This window comes from Cryptomeria japonica, chromosome 2 (genome assembly GCF_030272615.1).
Source record: "Cryptomeria japonica chromosome 2, Sugi_1.0, whole genome shotgun sequence".
NCBI classification, from domain to species: domain Eukaryota; kingdom Viridiplantae; phylum Streptophyta; class Pinopsida; order Cupressales; family Cupressaceae; genus Cryptomeria; species Cryptomeria japonica.
Genome location: NC_081406.1, coordinates 569,165,706 through 569,189,362, shown reverse-complemented (window position 1 = coordinate 569,189,362; position 23,657 = coordinate 569,165,706). Strand labels below are relative to the sequence as shown.

The 23,657-nt window shown below is 35.8% G+C and overlaps 1 protein-coding gene across 1 annotated transcript in view; it reads left to right on the top strand.

Moving 5' to 3' along the window:
- The first annotated feature begins 2,170 nt into the window (after positions 1-2,170).
- The window catches only part of LOC131043549 (uncharacterized), a 216,920-nt gene continuing 195,433 nt past the window's right edge, over positions 2,171-23,657 (top strand). Inside the window, exons 1-2 of the mRNA XM_057976765.2 lie at positions 2,171-2,649; positions 9,612-10,109. Of these exons, the coding sequence (XP_057832748.2) occupies positions 2,575-2,649; positions 9,612-10,109 (573 nt within the window). The 5' untranslated portion in view covers positions 2,171-2,574. The remainder of the gene's footprint in view (positions 2,650-9,611; positions 10,110-23,657) is intronic.

Here is a 23,657-nt window from a genome sequence, read left to right as displayed (position 1 = left end):
GATGAAATATTCATACAAATTCATGTCACCTATTTTATTAGACAAATATATCCTACAATGCAACATAGCTAACAAAAGGTCAGATATGTGTTCCTTTTACCAATCCCAAAACCAATACATCTATTGAACATTATGATTTCAATATTATTCTTCCTTGTGATTTTCTTTGATATCATTAATTTCTAATGAATGCAAATCTTGCATAGCCTAAATAGATAGAATTAATCCTAATAGTTGGAATGCCTTCAACGTGTTTAACAATTGGTACCATACTCATCCAATGCATAGTAGAACATATCCCAAATATAATTTTCACCAAATGAGTTTGATATCGTGCAGGTTATTCACACATGCAATATGACCATACATATTCAATACATTTTGAAGCACAATAGTGATTCTCAAATGTTGGCCAAACATGATTTAAATTATACCATCTAAAAAGGAGAAATCTTAAATATATTGTGCCTTCCAAAGGTTGTTTTTAGAAAAATTCCTTTGTTGAATGAGCAAACATAATTTAAATTGGATTTATATGTTTGACCAAAGTAATTTATTTCTTCTTCCAACAACTATGTTGGTACAACGCATACTTTACCTTATACTACACTACTTTGCATCCAAAACTATGATGTACAATAATGAATATAAATACAACTATAATACAATAATGCATAAACTAAAACCCCATAGACCAAATTGTAGAGTAAAAATATAGTCAAATTCCAATGGGATTCACTTTGTCCACTGAAATCATTGCTTGTTACAAAATTTCATTCGTCAAGTACGAGTGCTTTTGGTGTCTAAGACTTAAACCTTTTCTTATAGTTTTTTATATAAATTTTAATATTATTTAATACAATATTACTTCCATTTTAAAGAAAAAGCACAACCATATTGAAAAGAAAAAATATTATCATATTTTGACTTTAAATTCAACATGATAGTTGTATGAAAGAAGGGTCAATCATGTAATTAATTTTATTCTTTTGCACTATTAGTGATGAATGTTTGTTAATAAATAAATTTATATGATTATTTTTATTTAATTTATTATATCTAAGGTTTTAGGATCTATAATTGATAAGCATTTCTAATCATACAAGAATCTTGAAGATATCTTAATCATCTATGGCTACAAAGTGCATTTAGTTGTCATTGGTCAATGCATAGTGTGATTTTAATATTCATGTTCCATGAGACATTCTCACCAACCAAGATTAAACCACAATTGCACCTTACTATTAAAAACAATTTGATGCAAACTATTGTCACCTAAATACATTTCTCCTCCATCATAAATATATATTCATCTATATCCTTTCCCCTATCCTTTTCTACTCTCTCTATTTATCTCTTCTTCTCCCTCTCTCCCTCTCTCCCCCTCTACCTCTCCCTCTCCCTCTCCATCTATATCTCTATCTTAATATATTCCTCTCTATCTCTCTCCCCTATCTCTATCTCGTTACCTCTCCATATCACTCCATCTTTCTATATCTCTTAAATTATCCTTTATCATCTCTCTACTTTTGTCCTTCTCTCTCACTATATATATTGGCCCTTTCAATCTTTATCTATCCCCTCCCCTCTCTCTCTTTCTCTCTTTCTCTCTCTATCATCTACTTCTCCATCTCCATCTCTATCCCCTATCTCTCGTGCTCGTCCCCTCTCTATATCTATCCCATTATTTCCCCCTTTGTCTGTCCCTTTTTATACATCTATCTCTCCCATTCCCTCTCTCTTTATTGCAAACATTACATGATCTTGTTGCTAATGGAGCTTGATTATCATCCTAATTCAAAGGTTTTGTTTCGGTTATGTTTGGATCCTATTTCCAAACCTTTGTTGCATAGACAACATCATTTGCTAAATTATGTACCATCTGCCCTCATGTACACCACATAATTATATGCAAAAATAGACCATTTTTTTTTTCTAAAATTAATCACCCAAACCTTTTCGGTGTACCCATTGCACACTAAGGTGCAATTGCTAGTTATATATTCTAAAATATTAATAAATAACGTCCCACCCCTGCCCCTTTCTGTCGACAATTTAATACCGTTGTATAAATGTGTTCAATTTCTTTTGGAGAAGAAGATAAGGTCCTCATTTAAAATTCATGAATTAACCCAAGAGAGCTTCAATCAGAAAAGGGATAAAACCAAACCAAAGCAAATCAATGATTGCCCCGATTACCCAAAAGAAAAACTGATATTTTTTTAACGTCACGAGACCAGAGGGAGAAAGCAGCCACTTTCTAGTTAACAAGGGATTGGAGCAAAATAATGGTGGGCTAATGCCGCCCTTGTTCACTGTGGCCATTTATTTTATATTTATGTCGCTGTCATTAAAAATCTCCACATACGGTAAAATCTTGGTGCTGCAGTTGAACGTGGTTCAAAATGGTTGGATTATTAAAGTTGATGATGATAATATCTCTAGAGCTGTGCAGCGAATGTAGTAGTAGAAGAAGATTGGGGGAGGGGAGGTGAGGAAGAGGAAAATCTCATTCTGTATACACAAAGTCCCAAAAATATCCTCACCTCGCCCCTCTTCTTAGAAATCTTCAGTATGGAAAATCACTCTGGCGAACACAAAGATGCAGATACAGCCTTCAATTCTTGCTCTCCGAATCCTAATTCCCAGGTAAATTTTCCTCTATATTTATTTTGGAAATCCGCTTTTTTCTTTGCCTTTAACTTTTTGTAGAAATATTTGGTTAATCCGAGTCGCATAGCATTTGGTGGTGTCAGCTTTATTATATACTCTTTACAGACAAAGGCGTTGTTTCGCAAACCCATATTGCTTCTGAGTTACAGTGTTAACAAACATTCTTGTCTAACCAAAAAGACCCCCTGAGGAATTAGCCTCCGTGCATATGACTTTGTATGGGCATGATGGTGTGAGTAGCATATAAAGGAGCCACAGGTTTGAATATGGAGTGGCGTAGGGGAGGTACGATCCATTGGACAATATACGAGGTAAATGTTAAAAGACTTCTTTGTGAGTTTCCACAAAAAGGAGTCTTATACACCAAGTTGGTGCCTTGCTTGACAATAACCTGAAATATTATCTTTACTTTTTATCTATGAAGGTGGGCTGATTGATGGGATCACTTGGCATTCCAATAATAATCCAGCAAAGTTTAGCCGATTCGATATAAAGACTAGCACTAAGGAAAGTATTTGGAATTATTGAAGACATACAAGGATTGCGGATTGCATTAAAAAATGCTAATAACAAGTAACAATGATTGCATGATGGCAACACGAATCTATGCAAAGAGGGGCACCATCACACTGATTTGTACCCATTTGACTGCGAACTGGACGTCTTAAGTGGGTGCTTACCGTCTCCAATACTTGTAGCCGGCTAAAAGAAGTATTCTATGGAGTCTTTTGTAAGGATCTGTGTTTGAGAATTACAGCTCATGGATGAAAAAGGGCCAGTCATCTCTGATATGAGTATTAAAAGAGAATGGATAGAGATCTGCCTTGGATCCCATAGCAGAGATCTCTATTTTCTAGAAGGGTAGGGATGGAAGATCCTATTGCCTTGTGGAATATGGTGCTCATTCATAACCTATAACTGGTGAGAGCATACCCCCAGCTGGCCAATGGGAATCCTTAAGCCACACAATCAATAATCATGAAGATAGTTAGCGTGAACGATTATGCTACCAATCCATAAGAAATGTATGACATAAAAAGCCAACTTCATTGTAGAGGCTTTTGGACATCCAAGTGTTCGAATGCATTTTCAGTGTATATTCCCTTTGACAACCTTATCGAAAATCTACATCAAGAGAATAGACTAAGATCTGGAAAGTACTTGAATGGAGAAAGAGGAACAATATAGATGACAGTAGTTTGGAGGAGCATACTGTTCTCGGGATACCATAAGTGTTGATGTCTAGTGTCATGCAAAGGGCTATTGTCTCAGAAGAACAAAGTGCCAAACATGGGTACCACTTCGGTTGCCTAAGAATCTGTCTTTGTGAATGTAGAAAGTTAGTTTGAAGATACTCCTAAGACAAAGGAGCTAGGTGGAAAATTGACTTGAACATGGCATTAAGGAGTTGTCCATTTGCAATTAATCACATGCCGAAGCGTGAGGATCCTCTCAATATAAGCATGTGGCGGGTCCCAAACCATGGCCTCAAAATTTCGAATCTATAAAACTGCATGTCTATTGATTGCATAAGAGAGGTGCATTTCCAAAGTGATATCTTGAAAATGTACTTGAAAACACTTACCTTGCTTAGATTGGCTTTTGAGGCAAGCTTCGAACTTAAAGACGGTTTCAAAAACCGAACTTCCAAACAGATATAGGCTGTTTTAATTTCTGCAGGTTCTTTTGTATAGAGATTGTAATCTAGGTAGAGCTTCTCTATAATTGTTGGAGACCATGACTTAACATTTTAGTGTTGCAACCGTTTGGTGAAGCTTGCAAAAATGATCAAGGTATTCCAAATTTTATTGTAAAATATTGGTCATGAGGACAGTATCATTAATAATTTTAAAAGTTAAGTTTGATGAAATGGAAATCATACTTTAAAAGTACATCTCAAGAACTTAAAAATGAAATTTCAAGGAAATGCATGTCATACCCTTACAAAATAGATGTCAATAACTCATTGGTTGTAGACTAGAAAGGTTGAATTCTAGATAGAGTATCTCTGGAGTTGTTGAAGACCATGACATTAATTTCATTAAGTGTTGCAGCAGGTTGGTGAAGCTTCCAAAAATGAGCAAGAGATTCCAAATTTTATTGTATAATATTGTTAGAGTGAGTAAGGAGCAAGAGTTAAGTTTAATGAAATGGAAGTCATACCCTTAAATAGTACATCCCAAGAACTTACAAGCAAAGTTTGGGAAATAGATCTTATACCCCTTTGAAAGTAGATCTCAAGAAACTTGGATTACCAAAAAAAAAAAAAAAAGAGATGAAATGCACAAGAAGAATACTCACATATAGGATTAAGAACTTGGCATTCATATAGTGTTCCCAAGGACGTGTCTTTGGGGATGGAGATGAATGTCGCCCTCTCGTCCCTTGTATTAAAAAACATGTTGGCGTGTTTGAGAGGTGCTAGGGGATGTTTGGACTTCCCTTGACTTTTCTAGGGACGTTAGGGTGTACCCCACATCATACTATTATAAATAATAGGAAAAAAGGGGAGTCTTTGGGGCATAGCAACCTGCTCTGAATGTTTGGGATGGTCTGTGGATGGGGACAGATGCCCCTCTCTTGTACCCCTTCTTAAAAAATGTTGGGGTGTCTTGGAAATGGCTGGGGATGTCTGGATATCTCTTGACTGTCTTGGGGATGTTAGGGTGTTCCCCAAGTCATACTACTATAGAAAATAGGAAAATACCAATTCAAAACCAAAATGGGTGTGAATTAACAACCACCTTAACAAGGGGTCTACCTAGGCTCCTCAACCTTAAAAACTCTTAAAACCCTAGTCTAGCCTACTGCACTTTTGGAACCAGCAAAATAGAAAATAGGAAAAGAGAAGAAGAGGAAGAGGAAAAGAGAGGTAGAGGAAGAGGATAGTCGTCTCTTTTTGCAATTTGTGTTACCAATAAAGCTAAAACAAGGATTGTACATTAACATGAAACCTGATTTTAAATATATTTATCTTTGCAAATGCCAAACTTAAAGGCTGTTAGGTTTTTTTTTTAATTGTATTTCATAGTTGGTTTCGATTCATTCTGATTTTCAACACATTGGAGTTTGAACAATTGGACAATGATTTTTTTCATTGTAAATTGGTTTGATGTGTTAAAATTCATTTTTTTTTCTTATGTGGGTGTTTGTATTTTAAGTGATAGAATTAAAGAAATTGCTGTATTTATGTTTTTATTTTAATTTTGTATTTGTGCTTCAAAAATGCAGATAGAAAGGGCTAAAATATGTTGCTGTTTTGTTTTTGGCAATTGTTGTTTAAGTGTTGTTTTTTATTATATTTTTTGCAATTTGACTTTAAATGGGCTGAACTAGAACACGTTGCTGTTTTTTAGTACATCTTGCTATTTTAAAAAATAAAATCATATTGCTATTTTGTTTTTTTTAACTGCCAACACGAGTCTTGATGATGAGGATTACCAGGTAATGGAGGAGAAGGGGGACAGACAATGCAAACTGAAACTTAAGCTGCAAGTGCCATTGCTGGGAAAGTTGATTTCCTTTCTAAGTTCGTTGGAGGAATGGGCCAAGGGGCCATTTAACAAAAAAATCCCTTAGCAACAGTTTGCTACCATTGTTAATTCAATCAAAGCAATGAATTCAGGGGGACTGGGCTTTGGAAGTGCAATATTTGCTTTCTTAGTTGGCAAGGCAGTTGGTCAATGCACATTTTGTTCATATCACTAGCAAAGGGCTTGGTGTTTGTGAGGATATTCACACTTGATGAGAGGGCTGAATTTATCAAATTGTCTCAGTGAGATTTCTTCACTCCATTTGTAGTTGTACTAACTCCTTCCTTTAGGACTTCCAGGCAGGTTTCTAGTTCTGCACTTTCTACATTTCCATCTTTTGAGGTGAGGGGATGGAGCCTAAGGGGAAAGAATAACTATTTGGAAGCTGAGTGGCATCTGGTTTGTCTTGTTTAAATGGGAAAAAATACCTTCTACTTGTCAATTGTTTGATTGGGCTTGACTGGAATCTATTTTCACACTGAAAAAATCTGTTTTTTAGCCTTGAAAGATTGAGATTTAACTTTTTCCAGAGCAGTAAGTTCATTTTTGAACTGCTACATTTGTTGACCAAATTGACTGAAACCAACAGTATTAATGCTGAGGATCTACGAATAAATGCTGTTTTGAATTTAAGCTTACTGAACCTGGTACTAGTTAATTATCATACATGCTAATTGCAATGCTAGAAATGCTGCTTAAGTTCATTGAATCAATTTCACTCAAGGTGCTTATCTTGTTATTGGGTTTCAGGAAGTTATTGTTGGGAAATATTAGTTATGCAACAGAACCTGAAATTCTCTTTGTTACTTTGTGTTTTAACTCATCATTTGTTGATATTGTGATTATTTAAAGATGTCTGCAAAGTTGCTCTATTAATGGGTGCATGTAAGTCACATTGTGGAGGAGCATTGATTTGGTGATACCTGTGGACAGTCGTGACACTTGTAAATTGTGATACCAGGGTTTGTAAAGATATCGTGTATTTGAAGATGTGTGTAAGCTGTTGTACTGGTTAGTGTTTGTTAATTGCTGTAGGATTGACTATTGATTATGGAATTGGTGATGCCAACTAATGTCTTGCTATCAGGCATGTGGAAGTTATCACATGAAGGATTTGTTCCTAGAAAGTTCCTATAAGTTGCCTCTCAGCCAAGGAGCCTTTAAATGACATCTGAAGGACAAGATGTGCTTTCAATGTGATTATAGATTTTGATATGTGATTGTTTTGGGTTAGACAACAAAAATGGGCTGGTTGGAGTCCCAAATTAGTGATGTTGTATATGTGATGATCAGCTCGAGGTGTCCAGTTTTTAATGTGGCGTAATGATGGTTACCATCCATCCTGCACCTATTGGGTTATGATTATCAATGTTGTGTGGGTTATGTGCAAGCACTCGTGTAGCCAATGTTGTCTTTTTGCCCATAGGCATTCTATAGTGGTAGCAAGGGGTGGAGTGTATTATATTAACAAAAACTCTTACCTTTTATTTTTAATTTGAAAATCATTTACACATCAAAGTATTAACTATGCTCTATAGTAACATCATGTTTAATAAACTTAGAAAACTACAGACATGTATTTTAAAAGAAAAACATAAAACTATATAAAAACTCTTAAAATTAATTTTTTTTTTAATTAGTTATAAAGTAAAATAAAATAACTAAAGTAAATAAAAATAGTTTCTTGTTAAAAATAAAATAAACAATGTAAACAAAATAGGTTTATATTGATATTTCTCTGCATTGTTATTAACTCTTAAATAAATAAAAATAGCTTTTATATGAAAATAAAATAAACAATGCAAATAAAATAATTCTATACTTAGTTGTCTTGGTGTTTTATAATAGATTATTTGAGATATGTATACTAGTTTATTTTGCTTATGTGTGGCTATTCAGGTGGGACAACCTGCAACATATAATTGTATTGGCTAAGTGTTAGGCATTTGCATCACATCCGTTAAAGTCATTAGTTTCATAGTTTGCAAACTCAAACTCAGCTTGGACTCGACTGACCCCAAATTTAAAAACTTGGCAAAACTCAGCAACTTAAAAAATAATTAGGGCAAAAAAATGGAAGGTTTTCACTCTCCAGTTGTGTTTTAGGGTTTGTTTTTTGGTATACGGTCAGTTTTAGGGCACATTTTCAGTCTACAGTCAAATTTTAGGACATATTTGGCTAAAAAGGCATTGTAAGGGCATGTGATAGGGACAGCAGAAATACCAGTTTTTGCAATGTTTTTGGCCATTTTTTACCAAAATTTTCCTGCATTTTAGCAACTTAACCTTGGAAAAACTTGGCAATAGAAATTTTCTATGAGAACTCGGTGACTTGCCAAGTACTCTGCAATTTTGCAAGCTATGGTTTGTATTATATATTTCCCATGGTGAGGAGGGTGTTTGATAATATAAACATAGGTTTGAGTTGAAAATCAGGTTGTATATAATCTTTATTGGTACCTACATGAAAACCATTGTGAATTATGTCACCCACTGCCCCATCACATTCAGAAATTGTCAAGTCCACTGCCCCATCACATTCAGAAATTGTCAAGTTGATCTTTATGGGCAATTTTAATCGAGTCCTGCGATGGGGACTGAGATTGCAATTAAATACTACTTCATGTAGATTCTAGGAGGATGCTTTCTAATGAGAAGAGTTACCATGTTGGGCAGATTCTGAGTTGGTTTTCAGGCATGTTAAGCTTGCTGATTTGCCATCCTTATCTTGTGTTGGTGTGTGTTTTGTTAACTGTCTGTTGGTTGTGATTGTGCTTGTATTTTCCTTTGCATTTATCCATCGTAATAAATCCCAAGCTGTCTTTTGCTAATGCTGTTTCCCTTATTTTAGGTTAGTTGCTGAGTTCCATTGTTATTCACTATACCTTTATCACCCTTTTGAGAATGACAACTCTTTATAAGATGATTACATGAGAAACATAGAGAACATGCATTTAAGATGTTGAGGTGAATGGTCTTTTGGTTATGGATGTGTGCAATCAAGTGCAGGTGAATCTTGAATGGAATACAAATCCGAGAATTAGGCCTCATGAATCACATGCATATCTTATCATCCTTCTTTGCAGCAACTTTTGCTTTTTAGTCATAAAATTCATAATTGGACCAGGGATATCTGTATATTGATCTTTAGTATCCCAAGTTTTAGAATCTCATCTATGCACAATAGATGAGCTTTTAAAGTTGAAGGAAGACAAATTCTCAGCTTTGTTGGAATTTATCATTAATTTGCACACTTGGTGTCTTTTTGTTGAAGGGAAAAGTATGAGCAATCTGTTATAGTATGGGATGCATGAAATTTATTTTGTTTTATTTCAGATACATGATTATGTCTCAACATTTGTTATGACCATTTGGTGTAGAGAATAATTCCTGTCTTTCTTGCAGAATTTTGAGACTTCTAGCTTAGTTGATCCAAGTTATATAATATATCTGATTCGTCAACTTCTGCCAAATGGTGCTGGCATGAAACATGAAGCACAGCAAGATAGAAATGACATTAACTCAGAAAAGGACAGCAATTCTCTGGAGAGGGTACACGATAAGTACTATTTAGATGCAAATGGAAATACAGAAATTACTGACACTGATTCTGCGGTTCCCAGTTCTTGTAATCATCAGGATAATGTTTCTAAAGAAAATTCAACTGGCAGAGAAATTAATCAAAGGAAAACACAAGTTGTGGATGTGTTTGATGCTATGCAAGCAGTAGATAACCACCTTGTAAGTGATGAAAGAAAAAATATTGATTGTAAACTTGAAGTGGCAGAGGCATTAGAAGATGAAAGAGAGGATATAGAACCAAAGGTTCAGGAAGACCCACAAGAAGAGGCTGGATGCGTTTTGTGGGACCTTGCTGCAAATCCTTCTCATGCAGAATTCATGGTAAGTGTTTGTAATCAACTTTTTCTACTTTTGACAATTGACACATAACATCTCATTCCATGTGCATGACATTGACCTTGCCCACTGTAATTCACATTTCAGATTATTGAATCTTTTGTTTGATAATCAATATTTTCTCCCAGAGGAATATGCTATTTCTAGGTTTTCTGTTAACATTTAGTCTTTAGCAATTTGTGATATATTATTGAGAATTCTGATTGACATTCAAATGGCTGTAATAATATAGAAAGAGGCTATTGAACAAGACCTATGAGAAATTATTAAACCATCAATGTTTGGGATTGCATTATGATTATGTGATCCATCATCAGTTTGTTATATTTCTACTACTGTTTTCCATTTGTGTGATTTCTAAATAATGTGGTTGAATATGGCTGTTTGCACTTGGGAAAACAAGTCTTGTTAAGGAATTAGAAAGTGTAAACTATACTATAGAAGTCTGAAGATATTGATATGGGTTACAGGTTAGATATTTCAAGCAAGAGTGGTGCAGGTACATGGTGAACTCTGTACCTTACCTCACTTGAATTGAAATTGCTGTTTCAGATTGAAAGACATCACTTACTGCGTTTATGAGACCAGAGAGATTCTAAGACAGCTAGCTTTATATTTGACTTTGTAACAGAAATGAGTGTTTTATCTATTCCACCTCATGTAGGTTGATGAGAGATCATGTTTGGATTGGCTTCCAAGCAAGGAATGAATTAAAGGCAGGACAAGGACAATAAACCTATGTTATGGTCCACTTCAACAAGCACCAAACTTCATTTGATAAAAATAACAAAGAAAAACGCAAGGACATGGTTGAACAGAACTTTTTAATTTTCAATTCCTACACTAGCAAGTGTGCACTTATGAATAACTGGTAAACTTGTTAGGTTCTGTGATTATCTGCTTTTTTGATGCTTGAGGTAATTGGGTTTTGTATTAATTGAAAATAAAGAGTTACACCATATCAAGTTTCTCATCCAGACAAATTTTGGACTGAACCATACATTATAAACTCCGCTCCTCCCCAGAGACACCAAGACCTTAAAAAAACTACCATCCTATAACATTAAAAAGGGATAATGAAAGAACCTATTTTAACAATATCACCATAAAACTGAAATAGAATCAGCAAGCTCAAGATAGCACATAAAAAACCCTATAAACTACTGGGATCAAAGCTCAGAGATAGAATGGTTTTCAACTTTTCACTATCTCCAAACCCCCAGCTCGTCAAATATGGCAATCCTTATAAGTGCTCTGACTGATTTTCCTGCCCATACTGCACATTTTGGATATTGGAAAGGGGAAGGAATAAAGCCAACCAGGGAAATCAAACTCCCTCAAAGCCACTTCCACTTCGAGAACAAGGGTCTGTAATATTTCCATCTGCCTGGCAAGAGCTAAAAACTTGAGTTCCAATTCTCTGAAAGAGGCAAAGCATACCATAACTTGTACCTGCAATTGGCAACGGCGGCATAGGATATTTGACAGAATAATCCAGTGCTGTTTCCGAGCGTTGTCAAAAATCTTCCCTGATGAAACACTGCCATTTTCTCCACAACTGCTTTATCTCCAACCATGATGAGCAAATTTAAGATGAACATTGAAGCAATTTCTGAATTTACTTGGCTTCTGACATTGGTTTTCAAATAATCCACTCCCATAATCTTCCTGACTGCTTGATTCACAATGCCATCCTGAATAATGGAAACATTTGTTAACCTGCTATCTGAAATAGGACTCTTGAGTGCCATTTCTCTCGTCTCTGCATACAAGTAAAATGTAGGCTCCATTACAAGCAGGCTCACTCCTTTTGAGAGACAAACACCTCAACAAAGAAGATTTCACTGTAATGGCAAATGGAAAATGCCCCCAAAAAATTGTTATAAAACAAAAGCTCCACTATGATGCCCCTGGCTGAACCTTGGTCGATGTTCCTTTTCTGTGCTAGTGGGTATGTACTTGAAAAAGATGGTGGGGCCAGCAGCTATTTGTCTATGAGGGGGTACACTTGTGGTGGCACTCTAGTGCGATGAAAACCTGACCCATAACATTGGTGGATGCCATTCACTAACAATTCAGGCTTTTGGTATGGTGGTCATTTAGCTTGCTGTAATGCCCCCTTAATATTTCTTTTATGGTTTTATACTTTTTGTAGTTTTTAATTTTTTGAAACAAGAAACAAACTGAAAATTGAAAATAATGATGGAAATACTTTTGGTTAAACCCTCAAACATTTCATAAGCCAAATCCAAATCAAATTTTGTCATTTTGATAAATTTGATGGCTGGTACAAACCATAGGTCTCTTCAAATGCTCAGATCAGACTCAAATGTAAATCTAGAAGCCCTCAAAGTTTGATTTTATTGATTTTTGCAATGATTACAAGCTGGAAATTGCTCTAAAACCAAAATCAGATCTGAAGATACAATATTCAACTCACATTGACCTTATTAGAGTGGTATGATGCTCTGATCCAACTAGGTTAAGGCTGATCCAACTAGTTTAAGGCTGTACGAACTGGTACAGCAGCTGTATGGCTGTGGTATGAGATTACAATGATGAAACAAACTATTTTTAACCCTCCTTGCTGCTGATGTAATGCAGATCAGACCTTGGAAACAAATATCAGACCTTAAAGTGTGAAATAAGCATGTATGGATGTCCTCACAGCTGACATCTTCCAAATCAGCAATAAATATCTCAAAATATGGCTCACCACCCTTTAAAAGTAATTTCTGAATTTTTATGCAGCTAGGCTACCTTCAAAAATAGTGCCAATACCCTCCAATGATGCCAACCATAAGCTGGTATGACTGTAACAACTTAGATCCAGCCCTTTAGGATGCCCAAAAATTTGCCAAAAAATATGAAATTCAATACATAATTTCTCAAATATGTGTTGATAAGATGAATTTTGTTTGCCAAAAGTACTGTAGTGGTACTGCAGTGACACTGTAGCAAAATCTAAATCCACCACAAATTAGCACTATTGTGATTCTTGCATGGAATCACTCAAGATTGAAATCAAGGTTTATTGTCCTTGATCCAAAATATAGAATTTAAGAGGGTTTTGTTCTCTCAAACGGCAAACCTTGAACAAACCAACGGTTTTCAGTTTTGGATGCCCTAGATTGAACAAACTGTCGAAATCTGGAAATGGGATGCAAAGGATAACTTAAATGATGATGAAATGAGGAAAAGTTCTCCTTTTATAGTTGACTTTTTTAGGCCCTCCATTTATTTTAATTTTAGTTGTATTTTCCCATCAAGTATAAAAAAATACTTTTATATTTAAGTGTTTTAAAAAGGAACTTTTTTAATTTATTAAAATAAAATTATTTAAGTTGCCCCCAAAATAAAAATTATCTGGCCCAACTTTAAAATATTATTAATTATTTTAATCCGAAAAAAGGGACATGGCAGTCTGCCCTTCCCAAAATTGCTTGCATATAAGCAATTGCAAACCTAGATGATGGATCATACTATAATGCTGAGAGAGTTTAGATTCTATTCTTGTCAGATGACACATCTCTTGCCAAAGAACACTATGGGGTCTATGCAAACTTGGATACTTGAGTATTATTGTGTCAATGTCATGGATCAAATTGCAATGTATTCGAGACAATTCTTGCCAAAGAGTACCGCAAGCTCTACTATCTCCAAAATTCACCTCATCCTTGGACAGCTCATGTAATTTGATCACCTCTTTGTAAAACAACTTGACTTAATGAGGAAAAATAACAAAGAAATGTGCATGACTCACAACAACATAAATGCAAACCTTAAAATTTTTTGTGATGAGATCCAGAAGAATATCTTTCCTATCCCAATTAGTATTAGACAAGGAATGCAAACTCACTTTTAATATGATCCTCTTTGATTTGATGATGCATGAAAGTATCCCTAAATTCCCACAAGGCCAAAGGCTGCCATATGTACTAACCATCGTGTTTTTGCTGTACCTCTTGGTTCTTCCCATGCAATAGAGAATTTGGAACTCTTATTTGCTATGTTAGTGTTTTGTTAGCCATAAACCCAAAATTTGGGTTCCATCTGAACCTGGTTTGGTGCTGCTGGAAGTCGTTCAGGGTGTGAAAAATAGCTATGGGTTTGTCCCGGACAAACCTAGAATGAATTACGATGCATTTTTCTAACATTGCAACAAATTTGGGGGATTTTCTTTATGTTTTGTTTTGCTGACAAAAGGATGTTGCTTCATCCAAGTCTTAGTAGTTATGGCTGACAATTTTAGTGGAAGTAGAGTTGAATCAAAGAATAGACTTGTGTATTGGGCCAATTCGATCGACGTACCCATCAATCTGTGACTTGGCTCCCTCCTTCTCTTGCAAATAAATCTTTATATTCATTTAAGTTATTAATAATTAATGTTAGAAATTGTTATCTAATTTCTATCTAATTAATAATTGTATCTATTTAATATAATTAATTTAAATATGACCAAACTATAAGTTCTAACTATAATGTAACAATTCGTAACATTTCCTCCTTGTATTCATTTTATTATTTTCGATTCGTAAAGGTGGTGCTGTGGGGCCATACCCATATCTATAGATTAATTTCAGAAAAAAATACACTTTTGCTCAACAGGGCTTCAAGACCTTCATAACAGGTTTGCATAGTGAGATTGTTAGAAAATTTGGGCTTGAGGCAGCAAAGCCCATACTACACGACAGACCTATTTAACCAACTATTTGACTAGATATCCGTCGGGTGATAATACAACAAAATGCCCACTAGCCATTAACAAACATAATACCAGTTCTAAATAAGTCTCAGTCAGCCATCACCTCATCGTCTTCATCCTAGTCTGTACCACACGAAGTACCGATAAACTTCTCCAGAGTGGGTGATCCCTACAATTGTCTTTAAGAAATTGATGCCCATCTTTGCCTCAAGCGCTAGGAATTATTATCAAACCCTGTTGCATGAATTATAAATAGGATCCGTAGTCCCTGGCGAACATTGGTGAGAGGAGGCCAAGTTAGTCCGCTCAGATGCAAGCCAATACCAATTACCGCTCTGTCCAAGCAACACTTCATATCTCCACAGCATTTACTAGCTTCCCCATTAGCTTTTTCACACACCCCATTTCTTCCCCACATTCGAGCAATGTATCACAAAACATGGAATCCACATCGGAATTAACATGATATTTGTGAGAAGTACTTACATATCAGTCACCCAGCACCATCTTGATGGTGTGTAACTAATCGAGTATTTAGTCTTGAAAACCTTCTTTTGTCTTGTCTTTGTAATTTCTCTCTTGAGCGCCATTTGTTGAGTCTTTACAAAGAAATAGGTAGATGTGTCCATGCCCGGGTTGCATGACACAATGAATCAAGTGAGACAATTGTATGAGGATTTGTAGGGCGTGGAAATAATTGCTCAACACGTATGCAAAGTTCACATTTTCAATTCCCACGCTTGAAACAAATGTTAATGGATTCACATTAAACATTTATGATGTCATTGTCCTCTTGGCAGTTGGGACAGGTAATCTGCACCAACGCATGTCATGTCCAAAAAGGCATCATTGCTTTGCATGTCAAAAGCCCAATTTGTGAGCTGATCAGCCACTTCATTGGCCTTATGATGCACACAAATGATTTTATAATCTTTTAAGTGGTTTAAGGTTTCATTGATTGTTGATAGCAGCTTATTCAATTTCCAATTTGGAGTGTTTTTTCTGCCAATAGCATTGATGGTGATCATGGAGTCTCCTTCCAATGTAATAAGCTGTTTCTTTAGTCTTAAACGTGTTTGTAAACCTAATAAAGGCTCGTGGACTTCTGCTTTGTTATTTGTCCCTTCTTTGAGCTTTTTTGCTGCAATGGCAAGCACATTGCCTTTCTTATCCTTGATTACACAGCCAACCCTTGATTTTCCTGGATTTCAATGAGAGGTGCCATCAAAGTTTACTTTAATCCATTTTCCATCTAGTGGAACCCATCGTGCATCATCCTTCACTTTGGCTTTTGGATTGGCTTGATAAACCCAAAGAACCCCATGAATGGGGGTTCATATTTATATTTATTAGTTATTAATAATTAATTTTAATTAACTTTTAAATATGTAAATGTTGGTTGAAAATTTTGTACACCTGGGAAGATGTGCAAAATTGTGGTTTCAGCCACAATATGTGAGTATAAAACTCTCCTAATTTAGGGAAGGCTCCCCCTCTACTACTACTAACACTAATCTAATTTGGGTGGGATAACATCTTATTCTCTTTCTTCATAACAGGCGATATTCTTTCTCTTATCTCAAAAAAGAAGTTACAACAACGGCGGTAAATACAGAAATGAAACTTTTTATAGGATTTTTAGAACATAAAGGGAAGCAAAGTTTCCATGAAAGCACAAAGACTTCCATCACTTCCCTGGGACGAGAAAATAGAGATGAAAGCACAAAGTCTTCAACACTCCTACTGCCCTATCAACCTTCTCAAATGATAACAATGTACAACACACAATAACTCAAAGTCTATCTATATGATGCACTTCACCTTACATGCACAAGTCTTAAAAAATAAAAGCAGCACAAAGTCTACAAGTTATCTCCTTACTTGAGCTTTCTACACTAGCTTCAAACGCGATAAGCAGCTCAAAGTCTGCAAGACCAAGTCTGAAAACCAAACCTATAACTCTAAATACAATTAGCAGCTCAAAATCTGTAGGATTGGATTTAAATCCCTCTTGAACAATAGAATAAATATCACAATCAATTCCAAAAAATGTCGTCACATAACAACTTGAATTGGCACAAAGTCTCAACACAATTGCCTCTTTTATTGAAAGCAATTTGATTTACATCTAAGCTCAAAGTCTTAGAGTGCACATACAAACTGGTAGAATTTTGTTGCATTGCCAAAAGATAAAAATTACATAGTGCACCGTCGTCTATATATAGGAGGGTCTGAGAGCAAAATGTGGGAGAAGTCTAACCAACTGAGATTTATTCCACAACAAACTAACTAACTATGACTTATTCAACATTGTAAGTCCTATTGCATTTCGACTTGCAATGTGATTACATGTAATTACAATTTACAACTATGCAAGTGATATGATCTCCTACAATTACAATTTCTGACATTACATGTAATTTGTCAAAATGAAATTACAAATGCATAATTGAAACTAAGTGTCCATGACACGACTCTATTTACATCATCCTTTGTTTGATCTTCATGCTATTATAAGACGCTCTGTGATTGAAGTACTCGGGTTTGGGAATGGCATCTTGAAACGGAATAAGAACTTGTACCCTTGATAGTCTTTGTGTCCTTGGCCAGCGAACTTCAACCTTATCACATGCTTGGGGTAGTACCATTTCTTTTGGAGGGAAATTCTTCTCTTCGTTTTGTTCTTTTTCCATGCTTGATTCACTTTGTCACTGGATGACTTCATGAGGATTATTGACCCTTGGGCTGCCCCATGAATTACTGTTGCATCTATTCTTCTTTTGTTCACTGATGAAGAACCCATAACACCTTATTCAAGATGAAATTGTTATGAAACAATGCCCATGCCTTGATTTGTTGGTTTGATAGATCGTGTGTGCAAACAAGACTGACAAGGGAAGGGATAAATTGATGCAAAAATGAGCTTACAAGTGAATTTCGGGTTTTGAGGATTGCATTACATGTGTGGAAAAACAAGAGCGTTGACTTGCAATTGTGGAGAACAAACATGCAACTTCTTATTTGTAATGGGAAAATACAAGTTTGCACTTGTAATTGGATCCCAGAGACTCATTTTCAAGTGTTTTTGAGTGCATTTTGGACCAATTTCGGGTTTTGGGAGGTGGAATGCGAGTGAAAAGCAGTGAGCTTGAAAAGGTGGAAATGACCAATGCAAATGTAGGGAAAAACTTTTACACTTGCACTTGTAATCGGGTTGATTGCAAGTAAGCATTTTGATTGGGTATAAGCTTGCAAACTTGTGGGAAAGCCTTCATAATCTGTCTTTAGAACATGGGAATTTTGTGGAGGCAAGAAATGTTTTACAACTTTGAAATCACTTGCAATCGGGTCTCAGAGACCTGACTGCAAGTAATGAAAGCCATGGATAATGAATTGCAATCGCCCTTTCGAAACCCGAAATGAAACATGAGGGCATAATAAGGAGAAACATAACAATAGGCATTTGCAGTCTGGTTTTGTAGCAGGCACAATAGATAACAACAACAAGAGACAAAAATTGGGTTTTGTGTTACATGTTGCATAAAACATACACATAAGCCAAATCGGGTTTTAAGAAAGGCATAACATGAAACACTTTTTTGAAAATCGGGATTTGGGAGCTTGTATACAAGTGATGTTTGAATGTTGAAAACCACTTGCAATCGGGTTCTAGAGACCCGACTGCAAGTAGAGATAATTTGCAAGGAAGAAGGCATAAAGAGACTTGCAATCGGGTTCTAGAGACCCGACTGCAAATAATGAAACTTGCAATGAAAACATATACCTTTACACACTTGCAATGATGGCCATAAAACCCGACTTGACATTGACAAAAATACACCAACAAAGAGACTTTAGTTGCAGTCGGGTCTTAAAGACCCGATTGCAAGTGTTATAATACAACTTGTAATGATGCTATAGAAACCCGGCTTGACAAGTAACTTGACAATTAAAACAATAAACCAACTTGTAATCGGGTCTTAGAGGCCCGACTGCAAGTAAGTGGATTTACTTGAAATGTAATCCAAAAGTTCCTACTACTTGCAGTGAGGTCAAAAGTTTCCTACTTGTAGTGTCTTTACTTGCAATGACAGCAAAAGGTTCCTACTTGCAGTGACTGATCTGAAACCCGAAATTGCATAGAAAGCTAGGAAAATGAAGGCAAAAATCAACCAAAACTTGGACAACAATGGCAAATACACCCCCTAATGATTTGGCATTAACAAATATGAGTTTTGCACCTCGTAAAATGTGCCTTAGAGACAAAAACGACACATTTTGAGTAAACATTTGTAGGGGTTGCCTAATTTTTGAAAGTTCAAAATGAGGACAGCAATAAATATAAATCTGAATATAAATATAAATATTTTGAATACTAATATAAGTTGTAATTAAATTAATATTTTGAAAGAGTTGTGTAGGTGCAAGTGTAGTTGGTGTTAAGGTAGGTAAGGTTGGGTAGGTAAGATGAGTATTGGTGGTTGTGCTTCCTTCCCTGCTTGTTTCCATCCCGTTCTTCATTTCCTTCGTTCCCTGCTTCCCTCCCCTTCAAGCCCCAAATTAGTGTCGGGAATGAATGGTGAGATTTTGCAATGACTAGAAAATGAATCTGTAACTCACACGTCTTTCAAATATTTCCAATTATTTACCAGAAAGGGTTATCAACAGCTGCTGTTCCATCTCCAGTTGTAGTCTCAGTTTAATCTCCAGCCCTAGTTCCAACAGCTACTCTACTGCAGTTGAAGGTTAAAGTCTATATGCTATATAAGATCCATTTTGAGATCGATCTAGGTGTATTGTGAAGATCCAGTCATTGTCTACCCAGATCGAGATCTGTTGGAGATACTTTTTTTGAAGATCCAATCGGTTCCCATTTTCTTTAAAAATTATGTTGTCTCGGTCGTTTGAAATAATCTTCGTATCACCATTTTCTAACAAAAATTATGTTGTCCCGGTTGTCCCGGTCGTTTGAAATAATCTTCATATCACCATTTTCTAACAAAAATTATGTTGTCCTGGTTGTCCCGGTCGTTTGAATTAATCTTCATATCACCATTTTCTAACAAAAATTATGTTGTCCCCTTAGGCAGTGTGTTTCGAATAACTGTATATTGTCGATTAGTGAAGGTTAAATCCAGGGGAGGTTACATCTATGGCCGGATATTATATTTATATATTATTTTCATATATAATATATATACAATTATTTTAATATATTTAATTTTTTATTTATATTTATATAAATGGATATTATATATATTTCTTTATGTTACTATATTGGTTTATTATTTATTAAAGAAAACCCTTATATATTTAATTTTTATATATTTTTGTATGGATGAACCCAAAATGAACCCAACCCAATTTTGTTGTTTTGAGTGAACCGGCGAACTGAACTAGCAAACCCGAACCCAAACTGTTACCATAACCGGTGACTTAGCTTATTTGAGCTTCATGATCAAACTTGTAAGCTCCTATGATCTCTTCAAAGAAATTGCAATGTATACCTTCCAAAATAGAGTTCAAATCGAATTGTGTGAGGGTTGGAAATAAATTAGAAGAATCACTCTTCACCTGGAATTTTACCCAATTTGGTACTATGGTTGTTGCAATGATGATTCTTTTCAGCTGAAACCTTTCTTCAACTTATTCCATCAAGGAGATTTCTTTAATTTGTGCCAATTTGCAGCTGTTCATGACTGGGAACAGCTGTACCAGCAACTTACCAATCATATAACAGCAACAAAAATGATATTCATCTCCAGAAACTAAAGGTGTGAACAATGTGGGAGCTGGAAACAACAATATAAATATAATAGCTGAAAATATTCTACTAACAGCCACAACTTCAAAATCAATATTTTCCATGCTTAGAACAGCCATAAAAGAGAGTGCTATGATTCTTCCTTCATCACTTAGTTGTAGTGTACTATGACTCTTCCTTATTGAGTTTGTTTGAAACCCGAATCTGATTTTAAAAGTAATATCCCAAGCCAGGTTCCCTGTTGCATACCTTTGTGAATTCTTGTCATGGTGGCAATTCTTGCATCCTTAAGTAGAGTGATATGTATCTTGTTCAAATCTTGATGAAACCCTTTGCTTGGTAGCAATTTTGAAGGTGCAAGCGCCTGTCCAACTTAGAATTATCATCAACAAGATAAAAGTGTCTTACCCATGGATGGTGTCTTGAATGTCATCAATTGACATTCTATCCATGCAGCCATTACCTCTTTCCCCTTGGGTTTCAACTCCCTAGTAAACTCCCCAATAGGATGTATCCTTGACGTGGCCAATATTATAGCAAACTCTCCTATGACATAGGAGCTGTTGCGTGTTGTGTATCCATCCATTGTGTTGTTAATTCGTTGTGCTTACTTGTTCTTCTCATGTGATGAAGGATCTTGTAATGGACATCCCGGAATGCCCAAAAACCATACCAACTGCTGCTAGGAATTTTATCAAACAGTTTGCATCCAACTCCTTATTTCTCCGTTTAATGTTTTAAATTCCCTTATGGCTCCAGAAATGAAATGTTGGTTTGTTTTACATGGAATTGAAATCACAGAATATGAACAAGAATGAAACTACAATAATATGCAACTGGAAATTGAACTACTACTGATATGATATTATTTTCAGAATTAATCAAATACATAGCAGATTTTTTCAACTCACTAAATACTCCAACAATAATGCTCCATCAAATGTTTTCCAATCTTGCTGCTACAATGACATGAATAGTGCTGCGTGACTAGTGCCGCGTGAATAGTGCCACATGAATAGTGCCCACGTGAATAGTACCACGTGAATAGTGCCCCGTGAATAGTGTTGCGGCCCGTAGCTGGAAATACACCCAAATAGTGTTGCTGCCTGTAGCTGGAAATGCACCCAATCTGCCTGTTAATGAAGCTGAAAGCAATGGATTCCAAAGGCCAAACCCCAAGGGAATGATGTCTAGAATGTCACACGAGAGGATAGACGTCCTCTAATGCCAAGAAAGGATCTGCAACTCACACATCAATTTCTTCTCCAATTCAACATGCTGAATGAAGCCACAAAAGCTTCCTTTTATTCTTTCTCCAAGGGTCGACCCAACTCACTTAAGCAATGTGGGATAAAACATGTGCAATATAAAACATATTAAAATATTCACTTATGTCTCCCTTGGATGCCCCTTTGATTTGCACACATCCCCATAAAATAAATATTAAAGTAACACTTTAATATTTTACAATTAAATTATATGTTACTTTAATAACACTTCAGGTATTAAAATATACTAGCAATCGGACTCCGAATAGCGCGACTGATAACTCGTCGGAAAGCTCTCGCCAAGGAGTATCGAATCCAATCACCAAAACTAGCCTCCGTTGTGTCCTGTTGACTTACTAAAAATAGTAAGTATGCCTGAAACTAAGTAAATCAACTCCGTTTTGGCCTAAACTGGAAATGACTAGGCCAAAACACTCCAGGATCCCTTTAAACCCTTCGTTAGCCTTCGGGACCATGTAGAGCTAGGCTAACGCATATATGCTTGGTCAACTGCTAAAGTGGGGACATTACAGATCCCAAACATCTATTTGAGCTAATGCTACTATGGGTCAATCCCTCCAAAGTATAACATAAATGATAAATCAGTTGGAAATAAATCATAACAACCAAAAATCATTTGGGATCTCTTCCAAATCAAATACTAGGATGGTGTTGATGTGTGTTTTATGCACATAACATTATAGAATAAATTACCAAGATAATTTACCCTCTCTTGAACAAAATCACCTCAGATGCTAAGAATGAGATCAACTAAAATGATTCCAAGGTTTCTACATGTCAGGTCTTGACGAGTGGGTAACTCAATGGTTGATGTGAATTGCTGTGTTTCACTTGGGGACTTACGCAAATGTTTGGATTATCATGAATGATGTGGAATAGGTGTGCTGACAGCTTAAGATTTATCAATATGGCTCTGGATTTACTTCTTACTAAAAAAAGGATAAAAAGAATAGGGTTCAGGAAATCTATTCTAAACCTAAGAATGTAGGAAATGATGAATGGATTCAATGGAATCAAACCAGGCAAGGTCTCACAATCAGGTATTGACACAAGCTTAGTGCAATCGTCTAAGGTATACTTAAAGATTTTCAGGCTATCACCATCAAACGTTGACACCATCCAAGTTGATGCTTGTCAAAGGACGAGTAATAGTTGAAGTTATGCTTACTCAAATTCCAGTTGACCACACAAGGGGCATTTACCAGCGGCAAGAGGCTAGTGGTATGGATTAAGGAGTCCACACAAATAAATTCAACAAATCTTCCACTCAATCTAACATACATGAAAATAAATTCTAATCTAAATTCTAATCTAACTTGGAGGAATTGAGAACCATGAATGCAAATACAACATTTGAAGAGCAAAATCACCAACAATTGAACAATGATTAGGATTCAAATAGCTGTAGCATATACCAACAATTCTACAAAAACTCTCTTACAAATGAGAGACAAGGAGGCATATATAGAGTCTCTTACAAAATGGATGGCCTAGATTGATCCAAGATCAACGACCGAGATCATGCCAACAATACCCTAGAATTGCCCAATTAGGGCTACATAAAAATATACCTAGTCATCAAATAGGGAATCTTCTAGAAGATTCCTCCTTGCATCTCTCTCTCTCCTAGCATACTCCAAGAATCTAGCCAATATTGAATCTAACTCCTCCATGGAAACGCTAGGCAAGGTATTCTGTTGTAAATCAATCATGTCCAGTGAATCCAAGCAAGCATTTAAAGTGTTCTCCCATTCTGGCATGAGCTTCTGCGAACT